This window comes from Plectropomus leopardus, chromosome 19 (genome assembly GCF_008729295.1).
Source record: "Plectropomus leopardus isolate mb chromosome 19, YSFRI_Pleo_2.0, whole genome shotgun sequence".
Classification (NCBI taxonomy): Eukaryota; Metazoa; Chordata; class Actinopteri; order Perciformes; family Serranidae; genus Plectropomus; species Plectropomus leopardus.
Genome location: NC_056481.1, coordinates 25,060,829 through 25,079,239, shown reverse-complemented (window position 1 = coordinate 25,079,239; position 18,411 = coordinate 25,060,829). Strand labels below are relative to the sequence as shown.

The 18,411-nt window shown below is 40.7% G+C and overlaps 2 protein-coding genes across 2 annotated transcripts; both read left to right on the top strand.

The window, feature by feature from the left end:
- The first annotated feature begins 2,772 nt into the window (after positions 1 to 2,772).
- LOC121958992 (butyrophilin subfamily 2 member A1-like) lies at positions 2,773 to 6,486 on the top strand. The gene is made up of 3 exons (XM_042508175.1): positions 2,773 to 2,887; positions 4,879 to 5,256; positions 5,913 to 6,486. Exons 1-3 carry the CDS (start codon positions 2,824 to 2,826, stop codon positions 6,089 to 6,091), a joined length of 621 nt encoding a protein of 206 aa, XP_042364109.1. The 5' UTR covers positions 2,773 to 2,823; the 3' UTR covers positions 6,092 to 6,486.
- Positions 6,487 to 10,862: 4,376 nt separating this feature from the next.
- On the top strand, positions 10,863 to 15,988 carry LOC121959118 (adhesive plaque matrix protein-like). Its single transcript, XM_042508303.1, is given in 14 exon segments — positions 10,863 to 10,871; positions 11,031 to 11,202; positions 11,205 to 11,244; positions 11,322 to 11,368; positions 12,461 to 12,609; positions 12,723 to 12,803; positions 12,887 to 13,358; positions 13,432 to 13,628; positions 13,708 to 13,974; positions 13,976 to 14,739; positions 14,795 to 14,864; positions 14,914 to 15,571; positions 15,655 to 15,784; positions 15,895 to 15,988. Coding segments are annotated over 14 exon segments (3,099 nt in total). The 3' UTR covers positions 15,938 to 15,988.
- Positions 15,989 to 18,411: the final 2,423 nt, after the last annotated feature.

Genomic DNA, 18,411 nt, shown 5'->3' with positions numbered 1-18,411 from the left:
ATTGCGCAATCCAATGGCAAAGTATAATTTGATAATTTCATCCACTGCAGGCATAAAATACGGCTGTGCTGTGGTTCTTTGACCCCAAAATAAGCAAACAAACAAAAATGACACAATCTTTACGACTCTTTTTTTCTCACAAATTTGTGACTTTATTAACTCAGAGAATACAGTATATGACTTTTGGGGTTTTTTTTTGTTGTTGTTTTTTTTTGTTTGTTTTGTTTGTTTGTTTTTTTTTTCAAAAAAACTGTAGTTGAAGTTAGGAGATCTGGGAGTTCTGCTTTGTCAACATGGTTACGAAAATACAAATATCATTGACTAGTTTGCAACCAGCAGAATACAGATATGTAGCACAGTATGGTTTACTGAAGTTGCTAAAACTTTGAAAATATTGACTGATTTAAACTTGTCATATTATTTAAGTTGCAACAACTTCACAAAATTATGTAAATATAAGTACATTTTAAGTGAACTTAACAATTTGCTATAAATTAAATGCAAATTAAGACTAATAGTCATATTTATTTAAAATTTTCTACCATTTTTTTTTTAAAAAAGTCACATCAAATTGTCAGATTTTACAGTATGGTTGAAACAGAGTAGTAAGTGGGCCGTTGGCTTTTTTTTTTTTTTTTTTTTTTTTGTCAAATAATTTCTCAATATTTCATCCTGTCCTGATAATTGCATGCAGAAACTTTACAGAATAAGCAAATGTTTGATGGCTGCAATTTACTTCAATCAAATATATCATAATAAATAGTCTAACACATATTTTAATGATGATTGAATGTAAATATATAAATAGCCATGCCTCTGTTGCTGCTGCATAACTCCGGTTCCCTGCACTGATCCATGCAGCCAGGCTTTCCGTGCAGCGGGTTAGTTTACTAACTGTAGTACAGCAGCCACCACGCTTTGTGTGTGTGTGTGTGTGTGTGTGTGTGTGTGTGTATGTGTGTGTAAGTCGTGTTAAATAATGGATCTAAAATCACTTAGACTGTGTTGACATGATCTGGGAGGCAGACTTAGACTCTCACAGAGCCCCGGAGTCACAGGCTGTCAGTGCTCTGATGCCAGTGCATGTGTTCATTACGACTGTGTTAGAAATCAAGAAAAAAAAACGTGCTGCACTGAGAAAAACCCCAAAAACCCATGCGCCATGTCACACGTGTTCTCTGACAATGACGTAATCACATCTCACCGAGCTGCGTTCAGGGTTAAATACAGTGTGCATGAAGGATTCATAATCACTTATGGACACTTTTTGCGGAAGTAAAACAGTTGGCTACGAATCTAATTGGCTGCTAATAACTGAAACGTGTTATGGAGTGATACTGTTGTAACTTTTTTTTTGCAACTTTATTTATGTTTTCAAAATATAACCATTTGACATATGAATTCATGTATGTAATTGATTGTCCTTCACACAGATACCCCCCGGACCCACCCATCTTCATAACCCAGTCTTGGGTTATGTAAATTCAGTACATAAGTGAATTATATATATATATATATATATATTATTTCATGTTTTTCTCTAAAGCTAATGGGCATTGTTTTTTAGGGTTTAAGGGTATTTGGGGCTTAGATGTAACCTCAGTAGGGGGTGTGATTGGATCCTCCCCTTACAGGGTTTTAAAGTAGTTAAAGAAAGAGATATTGTTGTAACTTAACCCTTTACAACCTGAGCAAATCGGCTTGATTTCTTGCAAAAAAAACCATGGGCAATAAGCAACAACAGAAGACATTATCCAAAAATTAGCAAGAAATGAGCTTTGAATGTGGGGGCAGTAAGAGATGCTGGTAATATGAGTTATTCTTTATGACTGATGCTACGGCATAAGACTCTTCATGTTTTTCTCTAAAGCTAATGGGCATTGTTTTTTAGGGTTTAAGGGTATTTGGGGCTTAGATGTAACCTCAGTAGGGGGTGTGATTGGATCCTCCCCTAGGAAATTGTTTGATAAACAAGCTCTAATTTGATGCTTTCTTAAATACTCTGGCGTGTTTTTACATTCAAGGTTCACATTTTAACCATTGAAAAGTTTAAATGTGTACTTCAGAAAATGTCAAAACTGATATCTGAACAGTGTTGGAATGTAACTAAATAATCTACTCAAGTACTGTACCTTAGTACAATTTCAAGGAACATGTACATTCTTATTTCCATTTTATGCTAGTTTGTAGGCTACTTCTACTCCTCTTCATTTTGGAGGCAAATATTGAACTTTTTACTGCACTATGTTTATGTATGTTAATGAATGTAAAATATAAATCAACTAATACATTATGATGTATTATTATAAATCAATCTGCCCAGCAACTGATCAATATTTAAAATAAGCTCCACCTTTACCAGCTGCTACATTAAAGTGATAAACACTTAATGCATCAATAATTATAATGTATAGAATGTATTATGAAATAGGCCATTCTTGCATTGACTTGCCTACTTGTATGTCTGGCAGGCCGTTACAAGTAATTTTGTACCTTTACTTAAACAATATTTTAAATTGAGGACATTTGGTTTAAACAGAGTACTTTTAAAGCAATTTTTTTTTTCTTGGTCATTTTTCTTTTAAACAGTATGCTGTCTCTACATATCACTAAAGATGGCACAATGTATCACAGCCAGAAAAAAAAAAAAAAAAAAAAACAGAAATTATTGTTAAATGTTCAAATCTCCGACGGTCATTGAAATTGCTATGTGCACATCATGATTTCAACACAGTTGTGTTTTCTCGGAAATGATGTTGAAATGCAGACAGCCAAAGGAGGTGTGTGTTGCTGTTGCAGAAGCTGTCAGCTCAGGCAGCAGACATGGTCGCCTTACCGCTGGTGTTTTTGTCCTGGTGTTCATGGATGTTTGCCCTGGCCAGTGGAGGTAAGGCTCGCGTGATGACTGACACTGAACAGCTGTTGACTGCTTGTAATATTTCCGTATTTATTTATTTAGTGAAACAAAGAGGTTTGTGAGAGGGAGGTGGGGCTCTTGGCTCCGAGTATCATTTCCTCCTTTGACATCCAAAATCGGACATTTTAAAAAAGTATTTGTTATGTCATTAATATTTATGAATCAAATTCGTTACAGACGTTCATGAATCATAATCTATCACATAAATTAACTAGGGCCTCATAGAGCAACAGCCCCTTAAATTTATCTTGTATTTTCTCTTACTTTTTTTTTTTTTTTTTTTTTTTTTAACTTTTTCTTACTGTTAACAGAAACTATAAGGTAAGTCAACTCCAGATGCACCAAATACTCTTAACAACCTAAATTTGCTGCTGTGCTCTTTAATGAATCCCACTTGATCATCTGTTAGTACAGGTAACGCCCCCTAAACACTATAAAAGGACACATGAACAAGACTGGAGACATGACTCCAAAAAAGGCTATAAGAAGAACTTCCGCTTCTGCAGTAGAGAAACTGACATACAGTTAAATAAACTTAAAGTAAATGTAATTTCAGCAAGATACACTTAAGTGTTGGAAGCAAAACATTCAAAAAGGTTTAAATAAATCAAAATGATTGAAATTGTTAAAGAAAAAGCTGCAATTCCTTATATATACAGTATGTATGAGACCTGGAACCATGATTTTTTTTTGTTTTGTTTTGTTTTGTTTTTTTAAAAAATGACTTTCACATACAAAAAAATATATAGCTGCCAATTCTCTAATTGATTGACCAATTGTTTCAGCTGCACTTGTATATTTTCATAATTTTGGTTTGTGTGGAAAAAAATCTTAATTTGCAAAGTAGTTATCTAATAATAGTAGCTGAATGAAAGGTATAATAGTTCTCTCTAGCGTGTATTGGAGTAGAAGTGGAAAGTGGCTCGAGATTAAGATAATCAAGTAACATAAAATGTGCCTTAGATTTGTACTTAAGTACTGTACTTGAGTAAATGTACTTAGTTACATTCCAGCACTGGTCAGCATAGGGATGCACAGTAAGTGAAATTAAAGTAACTGAGAACAAACTCAATTTAGTAGTATCACTTTACTCCTGAAATGTATTAATCCAGTCATTATAATTTCCTCTAAAACCCAATCTAAATTTGATTAAATGACAATAATGCATTTTTAAAATGTTCCTAAAAGATCAAACTTATTTTTCCTTGTGTTTGACAACAAATGGTGGCCTGTGAAAGAAAGATATTTTTGTCTTATTTTGGTACAAGTGCTTTTGACCACTCGTAAAATTTTCTCTTACCAAAGAGAAAAGCAAATATACAACACTGGTGAATCCCAAAAATCAGTGGGTACTAACAAAATGAATACAAATCCTGGATACAAGTAAAAATAAGAGAAAATTAGTTTGAACTTAGTTTCTTACATGGGGCCCATTATTTCATAATATGATGATCCTTTGGTGGGGATGAGTCCGCCTACAGGTGGGAGGTTGACCATCTGGTGACCTGTTACGATGAGAACAACTCAGAGCTCAATGCTCTGAAGACAGTGGAGATGGTGGTGGATTTCAGAAGGATCGCTGCCACCATCACCGTCTGTGACTCCCCTCACTCTATTTTGTCTTTTGTTATATTTAAATTGCTTCTTTATATTTTATCTTGTGTTCTATTTAAATTCACAATTTAATTCTTCCTTTATGTTAATTGTTATGCACCAAAACCCCAAGTCACATTTCTTGTGTATGTAAATGTACTTGGCAATAAAACTGATAAAACTTCTGATTCTGATTCTGATTCACATGGGACCCCAGAGAACCAAACACAACATGTTATTATATACATTATATTACTGATTTATGTTGTTATTGTACATCATTGGCTCCATGAAATGGCACGTTTGATGTCAAAAGGAAACATTCCAAGTTCTGACTGTGGAGAACTTTGTTTTCTGCTTTTATTCAGATATACAGCATGTCACGGCGAAGCCCGGAGAGAATGTCACTCTTCACTGTCAGGCTCCGGGCCATGGCTATGGGTACCAGTATCTAGCTCATCCCTATTCAAGCATAACATGGGAGAGACCTGATTTGGGGCCAGAGAATTATGTCTTCTTCAGCCAGAGTAACCGCTCAGTTGAACAGCACCAGCTTCCATCTTATCGTGGTCGAGTGGAGCTGAGAGATCCAGAGCTGAAGAACGGAGACACTTCTGTTGTTCTGAAGAATGTCAGGGTCAATGACAGCGGAACATACGAGTGTGGAGTTATTGACGGAACATTGGCCTGCATTCTCGGCGAAATTCCTCCAGACAGTATCATTAAGCTGATGGTCATAGACTCAGGTGAGTTTGTAGAGTTACAGACTCACACAAGTTTGTGGTGTTGAGGTGACTTTCTAGAGTTGCATACTCAGGTGAGTTTGTGGAGTTCAGGTGTGTTTGTACAGTTACACACTCAGGCAAGTTTGTAGAGTTCAGTTGTGTTTGTAGAGTAACACAGGTGAGTTTGTAGAGTTACAGACTCAGGTGAGTTTGTAGAGTTGCAGACTCAGGCAAGCTTATAGTTACAGACTCAGGTGACTTTGTAGAGTTACAGACTCAGGTGAGTTTCTAGAGTTACACACTCAGGTAAGTTTGCAGTTACAGACTCAGGCGAGTTTGCAGAGTTACACACTCAGGTGAGTAGGTAAAGTTCAGGTGAGTTTGTAGAGTTGCAGACTCAGGTGAGTTTTTAGAGTTACACATTCAGGTGAGTTTGTAGAGTTCAGGTGACTTTGTAGAGTTACAGACTCAGGTGACTTTGTAGAGTTACAGACTCAGGTGAGTTTGTAGAGTTACACACTCAGGTGAGTTTGTAGATAAGATGGGACTTAATAGAAAGCAGCTGCTGTAGGTCATGTGATCAAAACACAGCAGATATTGTCTGACATGCGACTGAAGAAGAAATGGACTTTGTTGTAGTCTTCAGCCATCACTTGACACCTCTGTCTTCTCTGCAGGCGAGGGTGGTGGAGACAAGGCGGGAAGAATCATGAATGGAAGAATAACAGGTCAACATGTCTGGCTCATCACCGGTCTGTCAGTTGGTGTGCTTCTTGCAGTTGTTGTTGTTGTTGCTATTGTTTGTTGGATGACTCGTAGAAAATATACAGTACTCACAGAGATTCATTCATACTGAGCTGCTGCTGACATCACAGATATCTTTGTTTCAAAATGTTTGGGTCCTGCTGCTGTTCAGTCTAAATATTTGGGCATGAACAGGTAGAGTAGGCAAATTAAGCTCATTTTGATCACATTGATGCATGTAGATTCTCCAGATACAAAGACTTAAAAAGTAAATAAAGCAACAGTTCAGTGAGGGGTTAAATCAGATGAACACAGCACAGTGCATTTGTTCACAACACCTGAATTTGGCTCCAAATGCATGATTTTTCTGTGTGTGCAACTCTGTTTAATTCCTTGGATGGTTTCAGCTCATTTTATTGTGAGACTCTTTATTGTCCTGCTTTGCTTTGTCTTTTATGGGTTTTTTATAGGTCTTTTATAGGTAATGATATCAGATGGGGAACATATTTTTGACCTGCTCAGGGTCACACGTTGGGCTCCACAGGGCTCAGTGCCAGTGTCATTTATGATATGCATTAATAATGATGATGATAGGAGTTTATTTTGTTCTGGTGAAGATTTTGAGCAGTTTCTGTAGACAGTAGAAAACAGAATTTAAAGCAAGCAATTAGTAGATTTATTTTGTGTGTGTAAAATTTACAGTATTTTTAGACTGTTATATAGGGCTTTTTTCTTACTTTCAGGTAATTTGCTTGTATTTTTTTCCTAATTTCTTGCTACTTTTTGGGGTAATTCTCTATGAAGTTGCTCATTGTGTTCATCCTATATTTTTGGAAGAAACTCAGCAAATTTTCCCAGGTTTTAAAGTTGTCAAGAAGTTGTTACATTTGAATTAAGATAAACAACTAAACAGCTAACTAGCTGGAAAACACATAGAAATCATGTACAGGCAAACATTTTGCAATTCTGCCCTGACCAAAGACATCATCAGTCAAAATCCATGACATATTCTCATTTTTTTTTATTTCCGTATATTACCTACTCAGGATTCCTTCAGCTGAGAGCAGGTTAGATTTAAGACTTTTTAAGACCCTTTAGGTGCTACTGAATGAAATATAAAACCAATTTTACAATAACCAACATTGGAAGAAAAATAGTAATATATTTTAAAAATAGAGATGTTATCAATTAACTTGATATTCAAATATGCAACATAAGAAAAGAAAAATATTCACAAAATCCTATTTTCCAGATCTGAGCATTTTAAGACTGTTGAAAGATTGATTTAAGACATTTTATTATCATTTAGGGCCTTATGCTTTAAGTTATTACTTTTTCAATTATGAAAATACATGTTAGTTCATTCAGCAAAAAATGTGCTTTTTTCCCCAAAAAAATGTATTTCCTCCTTTCTAAGGAGCAATGGGAACCGTGTGGAGGTTACAAATCCAAATTTTATGCTCCATGAGAAAGCTGTAAGAATTGTAATCAGAGGTGATTATCATGAAATAAACATTATTTATAAACTCACATGCTCTCAAATTTAGAGATTTAGCAGACTTTAAAACTGCCCAATTCTATAAAGTAGAGGCTGAGATGCATCCAGACTGAATCCAGGAGTTCAAAATCAGATGAAAAACAAAGATTAAAACAAATAAAAACCAAAAAAAAGTGTAACAGTTAAAGAAGTTCTGAACTGTATTTAAATGAAAATGTATAATACACATAACATTTAAAATACATGTATTTACATATAAGATGATTAACACATATAAAACTGAGTTATGAATGCCAGTCTGTTTGGGAATTATGGATATATATAGCTTAGCCTGCATCATGACCCCTGTTTTTTGTTTTCTTGTGTGTTGCCTATATAAGTTGTTGGAAAAAGACAGAAATAAACTAAACTCAATTCCTGTAGATGGCGAGTTGTCTATATTCTAGATTTAGTTTCTGTTTCTTTAAAAGTTTGTCTTGAAGTTGTGATATATAATTACAATCAACTGTGCCTGAGCTGCTGACACACGTTTAGTCTCACCTGGAAGAGACGAGCAGCTGAACCAGTCTGAGAGAAAAACACAGCACACCTCAACTCCACCTGTATTCCCGGGACATTTCATATAATAATTCTGTAACATAAATTTGAAATATGCAATTATGATATTTATATTTCTGTTTTCTTTTTTCCCTAGCTTTTTAAAAAATAATTTTCTAAATCTGCTAATTTCTTGTAATTTGTGGAGCATTTCTTATCAACTTGTTCATGCCTTTCCCTATGTTTTTGAAAGAAATCCCTCCAAGTTCAAAAATGCAAATACAAGAAAAGCGATGTCGCTCCAGGTTTCACAGGGTTGAGAAAAAAAAAAGAACTCACATTAAATGTGTATGATCGCTTTAAATGTTAAACAACAATATTCACGCAACAAAATGATCAGTTACAGGATTTATTCATTCTTTAACAGTTACTTTAACACTAAAACAGAACAGAGAGAAATCAGATTCAAAACATAAAAAATTAGTAAGATAAACCATTAATGATTGGCTCAGTTACTGGGAAATGTAATATTTCTTCTTCTTTCTTCTTCTTCTTCTTCTTCTTCTTATTATTATTATTATTATTATTATTATTATTATTATTATTATTATTATCTTATCAGAGGCATTTTTTTTAATTTACAAAATACTCATCATGCTTAGATGATAGTATGGTAAAGTAAAAGGATATGGGTAAAAACTGTTATACATATTATTTAAACAAATCAACCATCAGTTTGATCAAGTTTGATATTCATACATATTTGCTTCAAGGTCTTGTCTCAAATTTAAAAAAAAAAAAAATGATATACTTCCATCCAAAGGCATAGCAAACATAACTTTCCAACTGATGATGGGGCAGATATAAACTGTAAGGGTGCAAAAACATGTGTCTGCAGCATCTCATTAATGGCATGAACAGTTGATGTTAGTCTGCCTCACTCATTTATGTCCACATCCTCACGTGTGCTGCTTTGTTTTACATTAGTCCAGTGCTGCCGCCCTGCTGGTTTATTATTGTCACGACATGAAGAGATGTCTGAGGCTTCCAGTCAGTTCATCACTATAGGTGGACTGTTAACAGACGGCTGCAGAGCTGTTCATATGCAATCTGGAGTCACAGACAGCTACATTTTGATATTTTTTTCATATAAATATATTTCAAGTTATTTATTTTGCACTTACTTATTGCAATATCTAAATAGTGTCTATAAATGATGTGCATTTTTCTTGTCAAGAACTGGGTTTATTTTGGAGTCACATGTTCTTTTGGAAGATGCATGTATGGCAGCCTTGCCATACATTCATTTCTTTTTTGCTCCGTTTCCCAAGATAATGGGATAATTATCTCAAGATGACTGCATAACAAATTTGAGATCTTGAGATAACAATTTCAGTGTGACAGGCCTGAGATTTCCATCACGTGTCATGTCCTGCCACACTGACTGATCGACACCCTGGATACTAAATGAAGATAAGCCGTTTGTTTTGTGCTTATGTTACAACACGAAGGTTTGTTTGTTTATATATATATATATATATATATATATTCGAGAGAGAGAGGGAGAGAGAGAGAGAGAAAGATATTTATATTATCTATTTTCGTGCAATTTTCTTGTTACCTTTTATTGGTTTCTTTCAATATGTAGTACTGTTCCTGGAAAGAAATCAAATCAGTCCTCTCAGATTTTAAAGGTTTAAAAGCTTGTGAAAGGTGTCAAAACGCAGCACAAAAGAACTGGTGACAATCCAGGTGTTAAAAAAAGGTTAAATGATTGGAGCACTGTTATTAATCAGTGTTAATCTTTTGCTGCTGCTCAGTGTTTGTTATTGGGGTGAAAAAGGGTCTAATACAGCTTCCTAATGTCATAGTACACAGCAACTCTCCACTGAAACCACACACTGATGAAACTCTTTTGGGCATGTTAGTGCCTCATGAAGGCACACCCATTGATCAATCAAACAAAGAGTTAATTTACAGGAAACTCAACTGAACAGTTCTGTAATGAGTTGAGTTTAGAATTTGTACCTAAAAAGGACTTGCATATCAGGTTGTACAGACTGGGTTGATGTGGCTGCGATCAGGGTGAAACACTGAGGGTGGTGGTGTGGCTGGCGACACCAGAGATAAGTGGACACATTCGGTCAAATAAGATGCAAGCTCGAGAACTTTGGTGACATGGATGCACTCTTTGCAACAAGCCTGCTAAGATGCATTTGAACCAGCAATAGCTGCCAGGAAGATTTAGGCTAAATCAGTGGTGGAAAGTAACTAAATACTAGTTTTCTGTACTTAAAGTATAGAAAACAAAGTATAAGCAAAAGCACCCAATTCGGGAAAATCTTTGTAAACAAACAAACAAACAAACAAAAAACACACCAAAAAACCCTCCAAATTACTCGAATAAAGTAGAAAACTACTTTAATATCAAAAATAGTTCCCAATAGTTTTCTTATTTTTTATGTGTATTTCTTTACTGACAAAGTGAACATGTACAAAACATTAACCTTAAGTTGAAGTTTGTTTGCTATTTAATTTTTTTTTTTTCATTATTTTTTTTTATGTCTCTGCTGGTGTCATCTGCTGGTGGGCCATCATGATAAGAGTATGCATAATACTTGATAATCACTAAAAATTAGACGAAAAAAAAACAATGTTTTGGTAGAGTTACGAACAACGAAATTAAAGTCTTTTAAATGAGACATTAATCAAGTCCAGCACAAAGCATTACTTAATTGTTGATGAAGTTTGAATATCAGTTTGTTTGTTTTTTCTTCTTTTTCTGCCCTTCTCTAGATATTAAATGAATAAATAATAAATAAATATTTGAAGTGATGGAGTATTAAGTATGGGTGAAGTAACACCTAAAGATAAAGTCAACCAGTCTCTTTCAGCACACCTAGAACATTCACAACAAACTTTCTCCAATCATGGCCTCGAGACAAAATGCTGAAAGTCTCTGCTCAGAAGCTGCCCTTTTTTCAGTCCCCATCATGGAGTGGACCTCTCCTGGCAGATAACGAGCCACACCTGCCTTCATCCACACACACGTGTCCACGTAATCAACAAGCTGAGCGAGGCGAGCTTTAAAAAAGCTCCAGTTTTTCTGCAGTGACTTGTTGTTTTCAGATTGGTTCAGCTGTGTGGTTTGGTAGCAGCTGACAGAAGTGACAGAGTTTGCTGTGTCCAAGGCCTACAGCTGTGGCTGGAGCCATGGGGTTTCCCTTAAGGTATGTTTTAATTAATAGAATTTTGTTTATTGAACTTGTTATTAAAGCACATACTAACTTTTGGATGTCCTGTTCAGGTGGTTGCTGTTGTCCTTGCTAGCTGTTGGAGGACATCAAGCAAAGGGTGAGTTTAATCATGCTGATAAACTGCTTACTCAGCTAGCAATTTTTACTTCCAAAATTCAATGTTTTCAGTGGTTTATTTTATTTTATTTTATTTATTTATTTTTTTACTTTTTATTGATATATCACATTACGTTAGATAAAAAAAAGTTCTAATTTCAGTCCTCAAATATTTTCTGAATGTTGCTTTGAAAATGTTCTGCCTTTTGTCCTCATGTAACATTGTTAGAACACAATATAAAATAACAGTCTATGATCTGTCACCTCAACATCACCAAAACATCCAAAGAAAGCTGCAGTTAAAGTGTCATGACTTAGTCAGCACTTAACTTTACTGGAACATTAATTGAATTAATATCCTTAAAATGCTGTTTGACCATTAGATTAAAATATTTTCTTTAAAAACATTGTTGTAATTGTATGTAAATGTTAGCCAATGTTGTGGGAATGTTCCCTGCTAGCTGGGTAACTGGTTAGAGTACCCCAATAATGAATCTTAAAACCTGGAAATCTGTTAGCATTTAGCATCTCTGGTTCCTTTTTGTCAGTCGATGTTGTTGTTTTTTTTTTTTTGTTTTTTTTTTTTATAGAATATAATAGAAGCATTAAATCAGGTCTATGGCTAACACATCCTGAGACTGATATTTTGTTCTACAATAAAAAAATATCAGTAAATAGTCCACTTGCATACTTGCATACTAAAGATTTTATGTAATTATAGATGGTTGCTAAAAAGTAGATAAATGATACTACAGAACATTATCATGCCAAACCGCTCTAAATGCAGCTTGGTAGCGACTGCTAAAACTAATAGTGTAGTTTGTTTTAGCCTAGTGTAAGCTTTTTTACTTTGATTGCAAAGGTATCAAAAATCAAAGTGTTGTTTATTTGTGAACCTTTTTGTGTGTGTGTGTGTGTGTGTGTGTGTGTGTGTGTGTGTGTGTGTGTGTGTGTGTGTGTGTGTGTGTGTGTGTGTGTGTGTGTGTGTGTGTGTGTGTGTGTGTGTGTGTGTGTGTGTGTGTGTGTGTGTGTGTGTGTGTGTGTGTGTGTGTGTGTGTGTGTGTGTGTGTGTGTGTGTGTGTGTGTTCTACAGCTTACAGTATTAGATCTGCTGGGAAGTATGGAGATAATGAAGTGCCAGTTGCAGGCTATCAACCAGATTCAAGCAGTAACACTGGAGACACATCTTCATGGAGCGCTGGGCTACGTGCTGTTGGTGGTTCAACCTCAAATGCAAATAAGGCAAGTAGCTACAACATACTGTTAATTCTCAGTGACTAGACTGCAGCTTAGTCACAACAACCAAAACTGAATCTGTGACAGAAATTCAGAATTCATATGCTTATCCTCCGCAGCCACAGATAGAGTCTGAATATCAACCTCAGCAGAGGCCGGTGCCCAAGCAGCCTAGCTACCCACACAAGCAAGTGCCGCAAGTGCCGCAAGTGCCGCAAGTGCCGCAAGTGCCGCCGCAAGTGCCGCAACGGCCGCAAGTGCCGCAACGGCCGCAGTGCCGCAACGGCCGCAAGTGCCGCAACGGCCGCAAGTGCCGCAACGGCCGCAAGTGCCGCAACGGCCGCAAGTGCCGCAACGGCCGCAAGTGCCGCGCTACCCTGACAAGCAACCTCGACCACAGGTGTCCCGGCGACCTTCTTACCTTCCCAAACAGCCCCAACGGCCTCTCTACCTTCACAAACTGTCCCTGAAGCCACGCTACCAGCCCAAGCGGCCAGAAAGGCCACAGGTCCCCCAGCAGCCAAGCTACCCTACTCTGCAGCCTCAGCCTCAGGAGCCCCAGAAGCCAAGCTACCCACGGCAGCAGCTTCAGCCCCAGAAGCCCCAGAAGGTGCCCCAGGAGCCAAGCTGCCCACCGCAGCAGCCTCAGCCTCAGCCCCAGGAGCCCAGCTACCCACCGCAGCAGCCTCAGCCCCAGCCCCAGGAGCCCAGCTACCCACCGCAGCAGCCCCAGCCTCAGCCCCAGAAGCCAAGCTATACCCACCCACAGCCCCAGCAGCCCCAGCCCCAGCCTCAGCCCCCCCAGAAGCCAAGCTACAAGCTACCCACGGCAGCAGCTTCAGCCCCAGGAGCCCCAGAAGCCAAGCTACCCACGGCAGCAGCTTCAGCCCCAGGAGCCCCAGAAGCCAAGCTACCCACGGCAGCAGCTTCAGCCCCAGGAGCCCCAGCAAGTGCCCCAGAAGCCAAGCTACCCACCGCAGCAGCTTCAGCCCCAGGAGCCCCAGAAGCCAAGCTACCCACCCGCAGCAGCTTCAGCCCCAGGAGCCCCAGGAGCCCCAGAAGCCAAGCTACCCACCGCAGCAGCTTCAGCCCCAGGAGCCCCAGGAGCCCCAGGAGCCCCAGAAGCCAAGCTACACACCGCAGCAGCTTCAGCCCCAGGAGCCCCAGGAGCCCCAGAAGCCAAGCTACCCACCGCAGGTGCCCAGCTACCCACCGCAGGTGCCCCAGCCCCAGGAGCCCCAGAAGCCAAGCTACCCACCGCAGCAGCTTCAGCCCCAGGAGCCCCAGAAGCCAAGCTACCCACCGCAGCAGCTTCAGCCCCAGGAGCCCCAGAAGCCAAGCTACCCACCGCAGCAGCTTCCAGCCCCAGGAGCCCCAGAAGCCAAGCTACCCACTGCAGCAGCCCCAGCCTCAGCCCCAGAAGCCAAGCTACCCACTGCAGCAGCCTCAGCCCCAGAAGCCAAGCTACCCACCGCAGCAGCCCCAGCCTCAGCCCCAGAAGCCAAGCTACCCACGGCAGCAGCCCCAGCCTCAGCCCCAGAGGCCAAGCTACCCACGGCAGCAGCTTCAGCCCCAGGAGCCCCAGAAGCCAAGCTACCCACGGCAGCAGCTTCAGCCCCAGGAGCCCCAGAAGCCAAGCTACCCACCGCAGCAGCTTCAGCCCCAGGAGCCCCAGAAGCCAAGCTACCCACGGCAGCAGCTTCAGCCCCAGGAGCCCCAGAAGCCAAGCTACCCACCGCAGCAGCTTCAGCCCCAGGAGCCCCAGCAAGTGCCCCAGAAGCCAAGCTACCCACCGCAGCAGCTTCAGCCCCAGGAGCCCCAGCAAGTGCCCCAGAAGCCAAGCTACCCACCGCAGCAGCTTCAGCCCCAGGAGCCCCAGCAAGTGCCAAGCTACCCACCGCAGGTTCAGCCCCAGCCCCAGCCCCAGAAGCCAAGCTACCCACCGCAGCAGCTTCAGCCCCAGCCCCAGGAGCCCCAGAAGCCAAGCTACCCACCGCAGCCCCAGCCCCAGCCCCAGGAGCCCCAGAAGCCCAGCTACCCACGGCAGCAGGTGCCCCAGCCCCAGAAGCCCCAGAAGCCAAGCTACCCACCGCAGCAGCAGCCTCAGCCCCAGAAGCCAAGCTACCCACCGCAGGTGCCCCAGCAGCAGCCCCAGCCTCAGCCCCAGAAGCCCAGCTACCCACGGCAGCAGCTTCCAGCCCCAGGAGCCCCAGAAGCCAAGCTACCCACGGCAGCAGCTTCAGCCCCAGGAGCCCCAGAAGGTGCCCCAGAAGCCAAGCTGCCCACCTCAGGCCTCAGGAGACCCAACAGATGCCCCAGGAGCCCAGCTACCCACCGCAGCAGCCTCAGCCCCAGCCCCAGGAGCCCAGCTACCCACAAGTGCCGCAACGGCCGCAAGTGCCGCAACGGCCGCAAGTGCCGCAACGGCCGCAAGTGCCGCAACGGCCGCAAGTGCCGCGCTACCCTGACAAGCAACCTCGACCACAGGTGTCCCGGCGACCTTCTTACCTTCCCAAACAGCCCCAACGGCCTCTCTACCTTCACAAACTGTCCCTGAAGCCACGCTACCAGCCCAAGCGGCCAGAAAGGCCACAGGTCCCCCAGCAGCCAAGCTACCCTACTCTGCAGCCTCAGCCTCAGGAGCCCCAGAAGCCAAGCTACCCACGGCAGCAGCTTCAGCCCCAGAAGCCCCAGAAGGTGCCCCAGGAGCCAAGCTGCCCACCGCAGCAGCCTCAGCCTCAGCCCCAGGAGCCCAGCTACCCACCGCAGCAGCCTCAGCCCCAGCCCCAGGAGCCCAGCTACCCACCGCAGCAGCCCCAGCCTCAGCCCCAGAAGCCAAGCTACCCACCGCAGCAGCCCCAGCCCCAGAAGCCAAGCTACCCACCGCAGCAGCCTCAGCCTCAGCCCCAGCCCCAGATGACAAGCTACCCACGCAAGCAACATCAGCCACAGCTGTTCCAGCGGCCTAGTTACCTGTCCAAAATGCCCCAGTGGCAAAGCTACCTTCCAAAGAAGCCTCAGCGGCATCTCTTTCGTCCTAATATGCCTAAGAAGCCACAGAAACCGCAGATGCCCCATTAGCAACGTTACATGTCCAAGAGGCCACAGGTCTCAGCATCCACAATACAATAATTAATCCAACTTTTGCCCAAGGAGTTTCTCCAAATTGGATAAAAAATGGGTAAGCTAATCATGCTGTATTTTCACTTGCAACATAACCATTATTTAATTTTTTTCCATCCAGTTTTCCAAATGCATATTTTTCCTTTAAAACCTTGTTTTGTGTTTCAGGCATCGTAACACTGGAGGTTCTTTGAAGACTGCTTTCAGCTGAGCCATTGTATTGACTTGTAAAACCAAAATAAAATAACATCGTATACTTAAATCTCCAATGAATGTGTTTCTCAAACTGCAGTATTTCATATCAAGCAAGTGATTTGTTAATGGGCCTCAGTAAGTAGCTCAGGTAACTTAACCACTTTCATTCAGGTTTAAAATGCACCTACAATCATTAACTTCTATTGACACTTAACCTGAGATGCTTTATGGGGTTCAGGTATACTAGATTATACAGTTGCCCCCCTCAGCCTAGAACATACTGCAGCAGGAGCTGAAGCTGTCTAGTGATTCCCTTTGGGATTTTTAAGCTTCTCTTGAGAAACTTGGAGTGTCTGTACTTTCTGTGGAATTTTCATTACCCACTTTGGTCTGATGAATGCCCTAAGTTTAACTGTATTTTGTCTTGAACTTTCAGTCTATTGCCACTGGTCTCATTTGAGAATGAGACCAGTGGCAATAGACTACAGGTTTAAAAGAAAATGCTTACAGCTAATGAGCATTAACACAAATTAAAGCATCAGCTGATGTGTGATTTGCAGGTGTTGAGTCAAACAAATGCTACATTTGTTTTTATCTTGAACTCATATAATAGCACTGCTTTGTACAGCAGCATTTCATGCTGGCACAAAAGGTACAAAGGCACTGTCAGTGTCTAGTTAAAATATGGGCAACGGTGCCTTTAGGGCAGACAGGTAGGGTGCGGGTGGGTTCAACAAACCCCAGACTTTCATACGGGCTCCGTTTACTTCCCATCGAGTTTTTGTTTCTACACCTAACTGTGTTTCTGTTCCCTAATCCTAACCATGTGTGCCAGCATGTGCGTTTAATGTCCTTTCTAAACATAACTGAAGTATAATGAACGCAAAGAGCAGATTAATAGACTGTAATAGGTTGATGTGGAAATCGACTGCATTGTGGCAACATGTGAAGACTTGGGATGAGAACATGTTGAATAGTTTTAGATCGGAGGCTGAAGTGTCACCAAAATTTATTCATCCAGGGAAACAAGATTCACAAAACCTCATGGCTGTGCTAGAAAAGTTGAATGGAAGCCCTTTTATCCTCTTGGGTTCAAATTTCTGGACAACATTTAAAATTTCATACTGTATTGACATACTGGCAAGTGCTGCAGTGATCACTGTACATATTACTGCTCAAATGGCAACGAGTTTAACAGGCCAATTTTATCAGTGGATTTGTAATCTTTGTTCTCCCAGACTTGATGCGATGGTGGACATGTGATAGCACATACAACTTAAGTCCAGCAGGGCTTAGTCTCCAAATGCAGAGGGTGGACTTTGGGATTCAGCCCTAGAGGGGGGTGCTGGTTAGCTAGTGACCATTATACTCCTGCTTTGGATACAATTTAAAACTTGGGAGTTTCTGAGGTTCCTGCCATCCCCATAACAGTGTCTGAAATGTAGTTTGCTACTTAAAGAATGCATCACTATTATCATTTGTATATCAGTTAGCCTCCTCACTACATGCATATCTCATTGTGAACAAAGAATTAAAAAAAAGCTAAGACTCCTTGTTAATTGAAATTATTGGAGGCTACATTTAACAACAGCAAAACTAAGTCAAAACATCTGATACGAACTCTCACGCAGCTCCTTCACAATAATCCAAGTCTCACCAATCCCTCACTGTCAAATCTGACCACCTCAGTAAATCAAGCTCATCTGACTCAGTTTGCTCATGATTTGATTTGTGATTTGTGAAGTTAGGATACCTGCAAGTTTTGCTAACATGTTTACAGATGCAAAAATATGGCTGATTAGTTTGCAACCAGCAGAGTACAGATGTAGGGCACAGCAAACTTGGTTTACAGAAGTTGTTAAAATTAAGCTAGATTAAGTTAAAAAATTTGCTTAAAATTAAGCTGTATTTACCTAATTTTGTGAGGTTGTTGCAAGTTAAATGACAAGTGAAAACCCCTTGTTCTCTCTAAGTGTTGTGCAACTTCAGTAAACCAAGTTAGTCTGACTTAACCCCTTGATGCTGATCTTCGCAAATTTGCATCAAACCTAATTCCATTACGAAATCAGCGAGATAGCGTATGTATTCCACCAATGCCAGTTCAGGCATCTGCTTTCAGTACTCACAAATTTTCTTTTGGAAATGCCATTCTAGTTAATTTCCATAATCATTATAAAAATAGCATGCTGGGATATAAATGCAATTTCTGCCCTTTATTTTTACACAGACCAAAATAAACCCACCAATGTTTTATGGGAAACAAACTGGTGGACTTCATGAGTTCCACCAGACGAGTGCGGGGACAGCGATGAAGAATATGTACCTAAACCAGGTGATGAAAAGAGCAGCAATAATGTTATTACTTTGTGTAGAGTTACAGCTTTTTTGTTAACACATGGCCATATGTTTATAAATGTACCCATGAGTACATGTGATGTTGTCCACTACTGTTTTATGACTTATGTTTTATGTGCAGATTTGTTTGCTGCT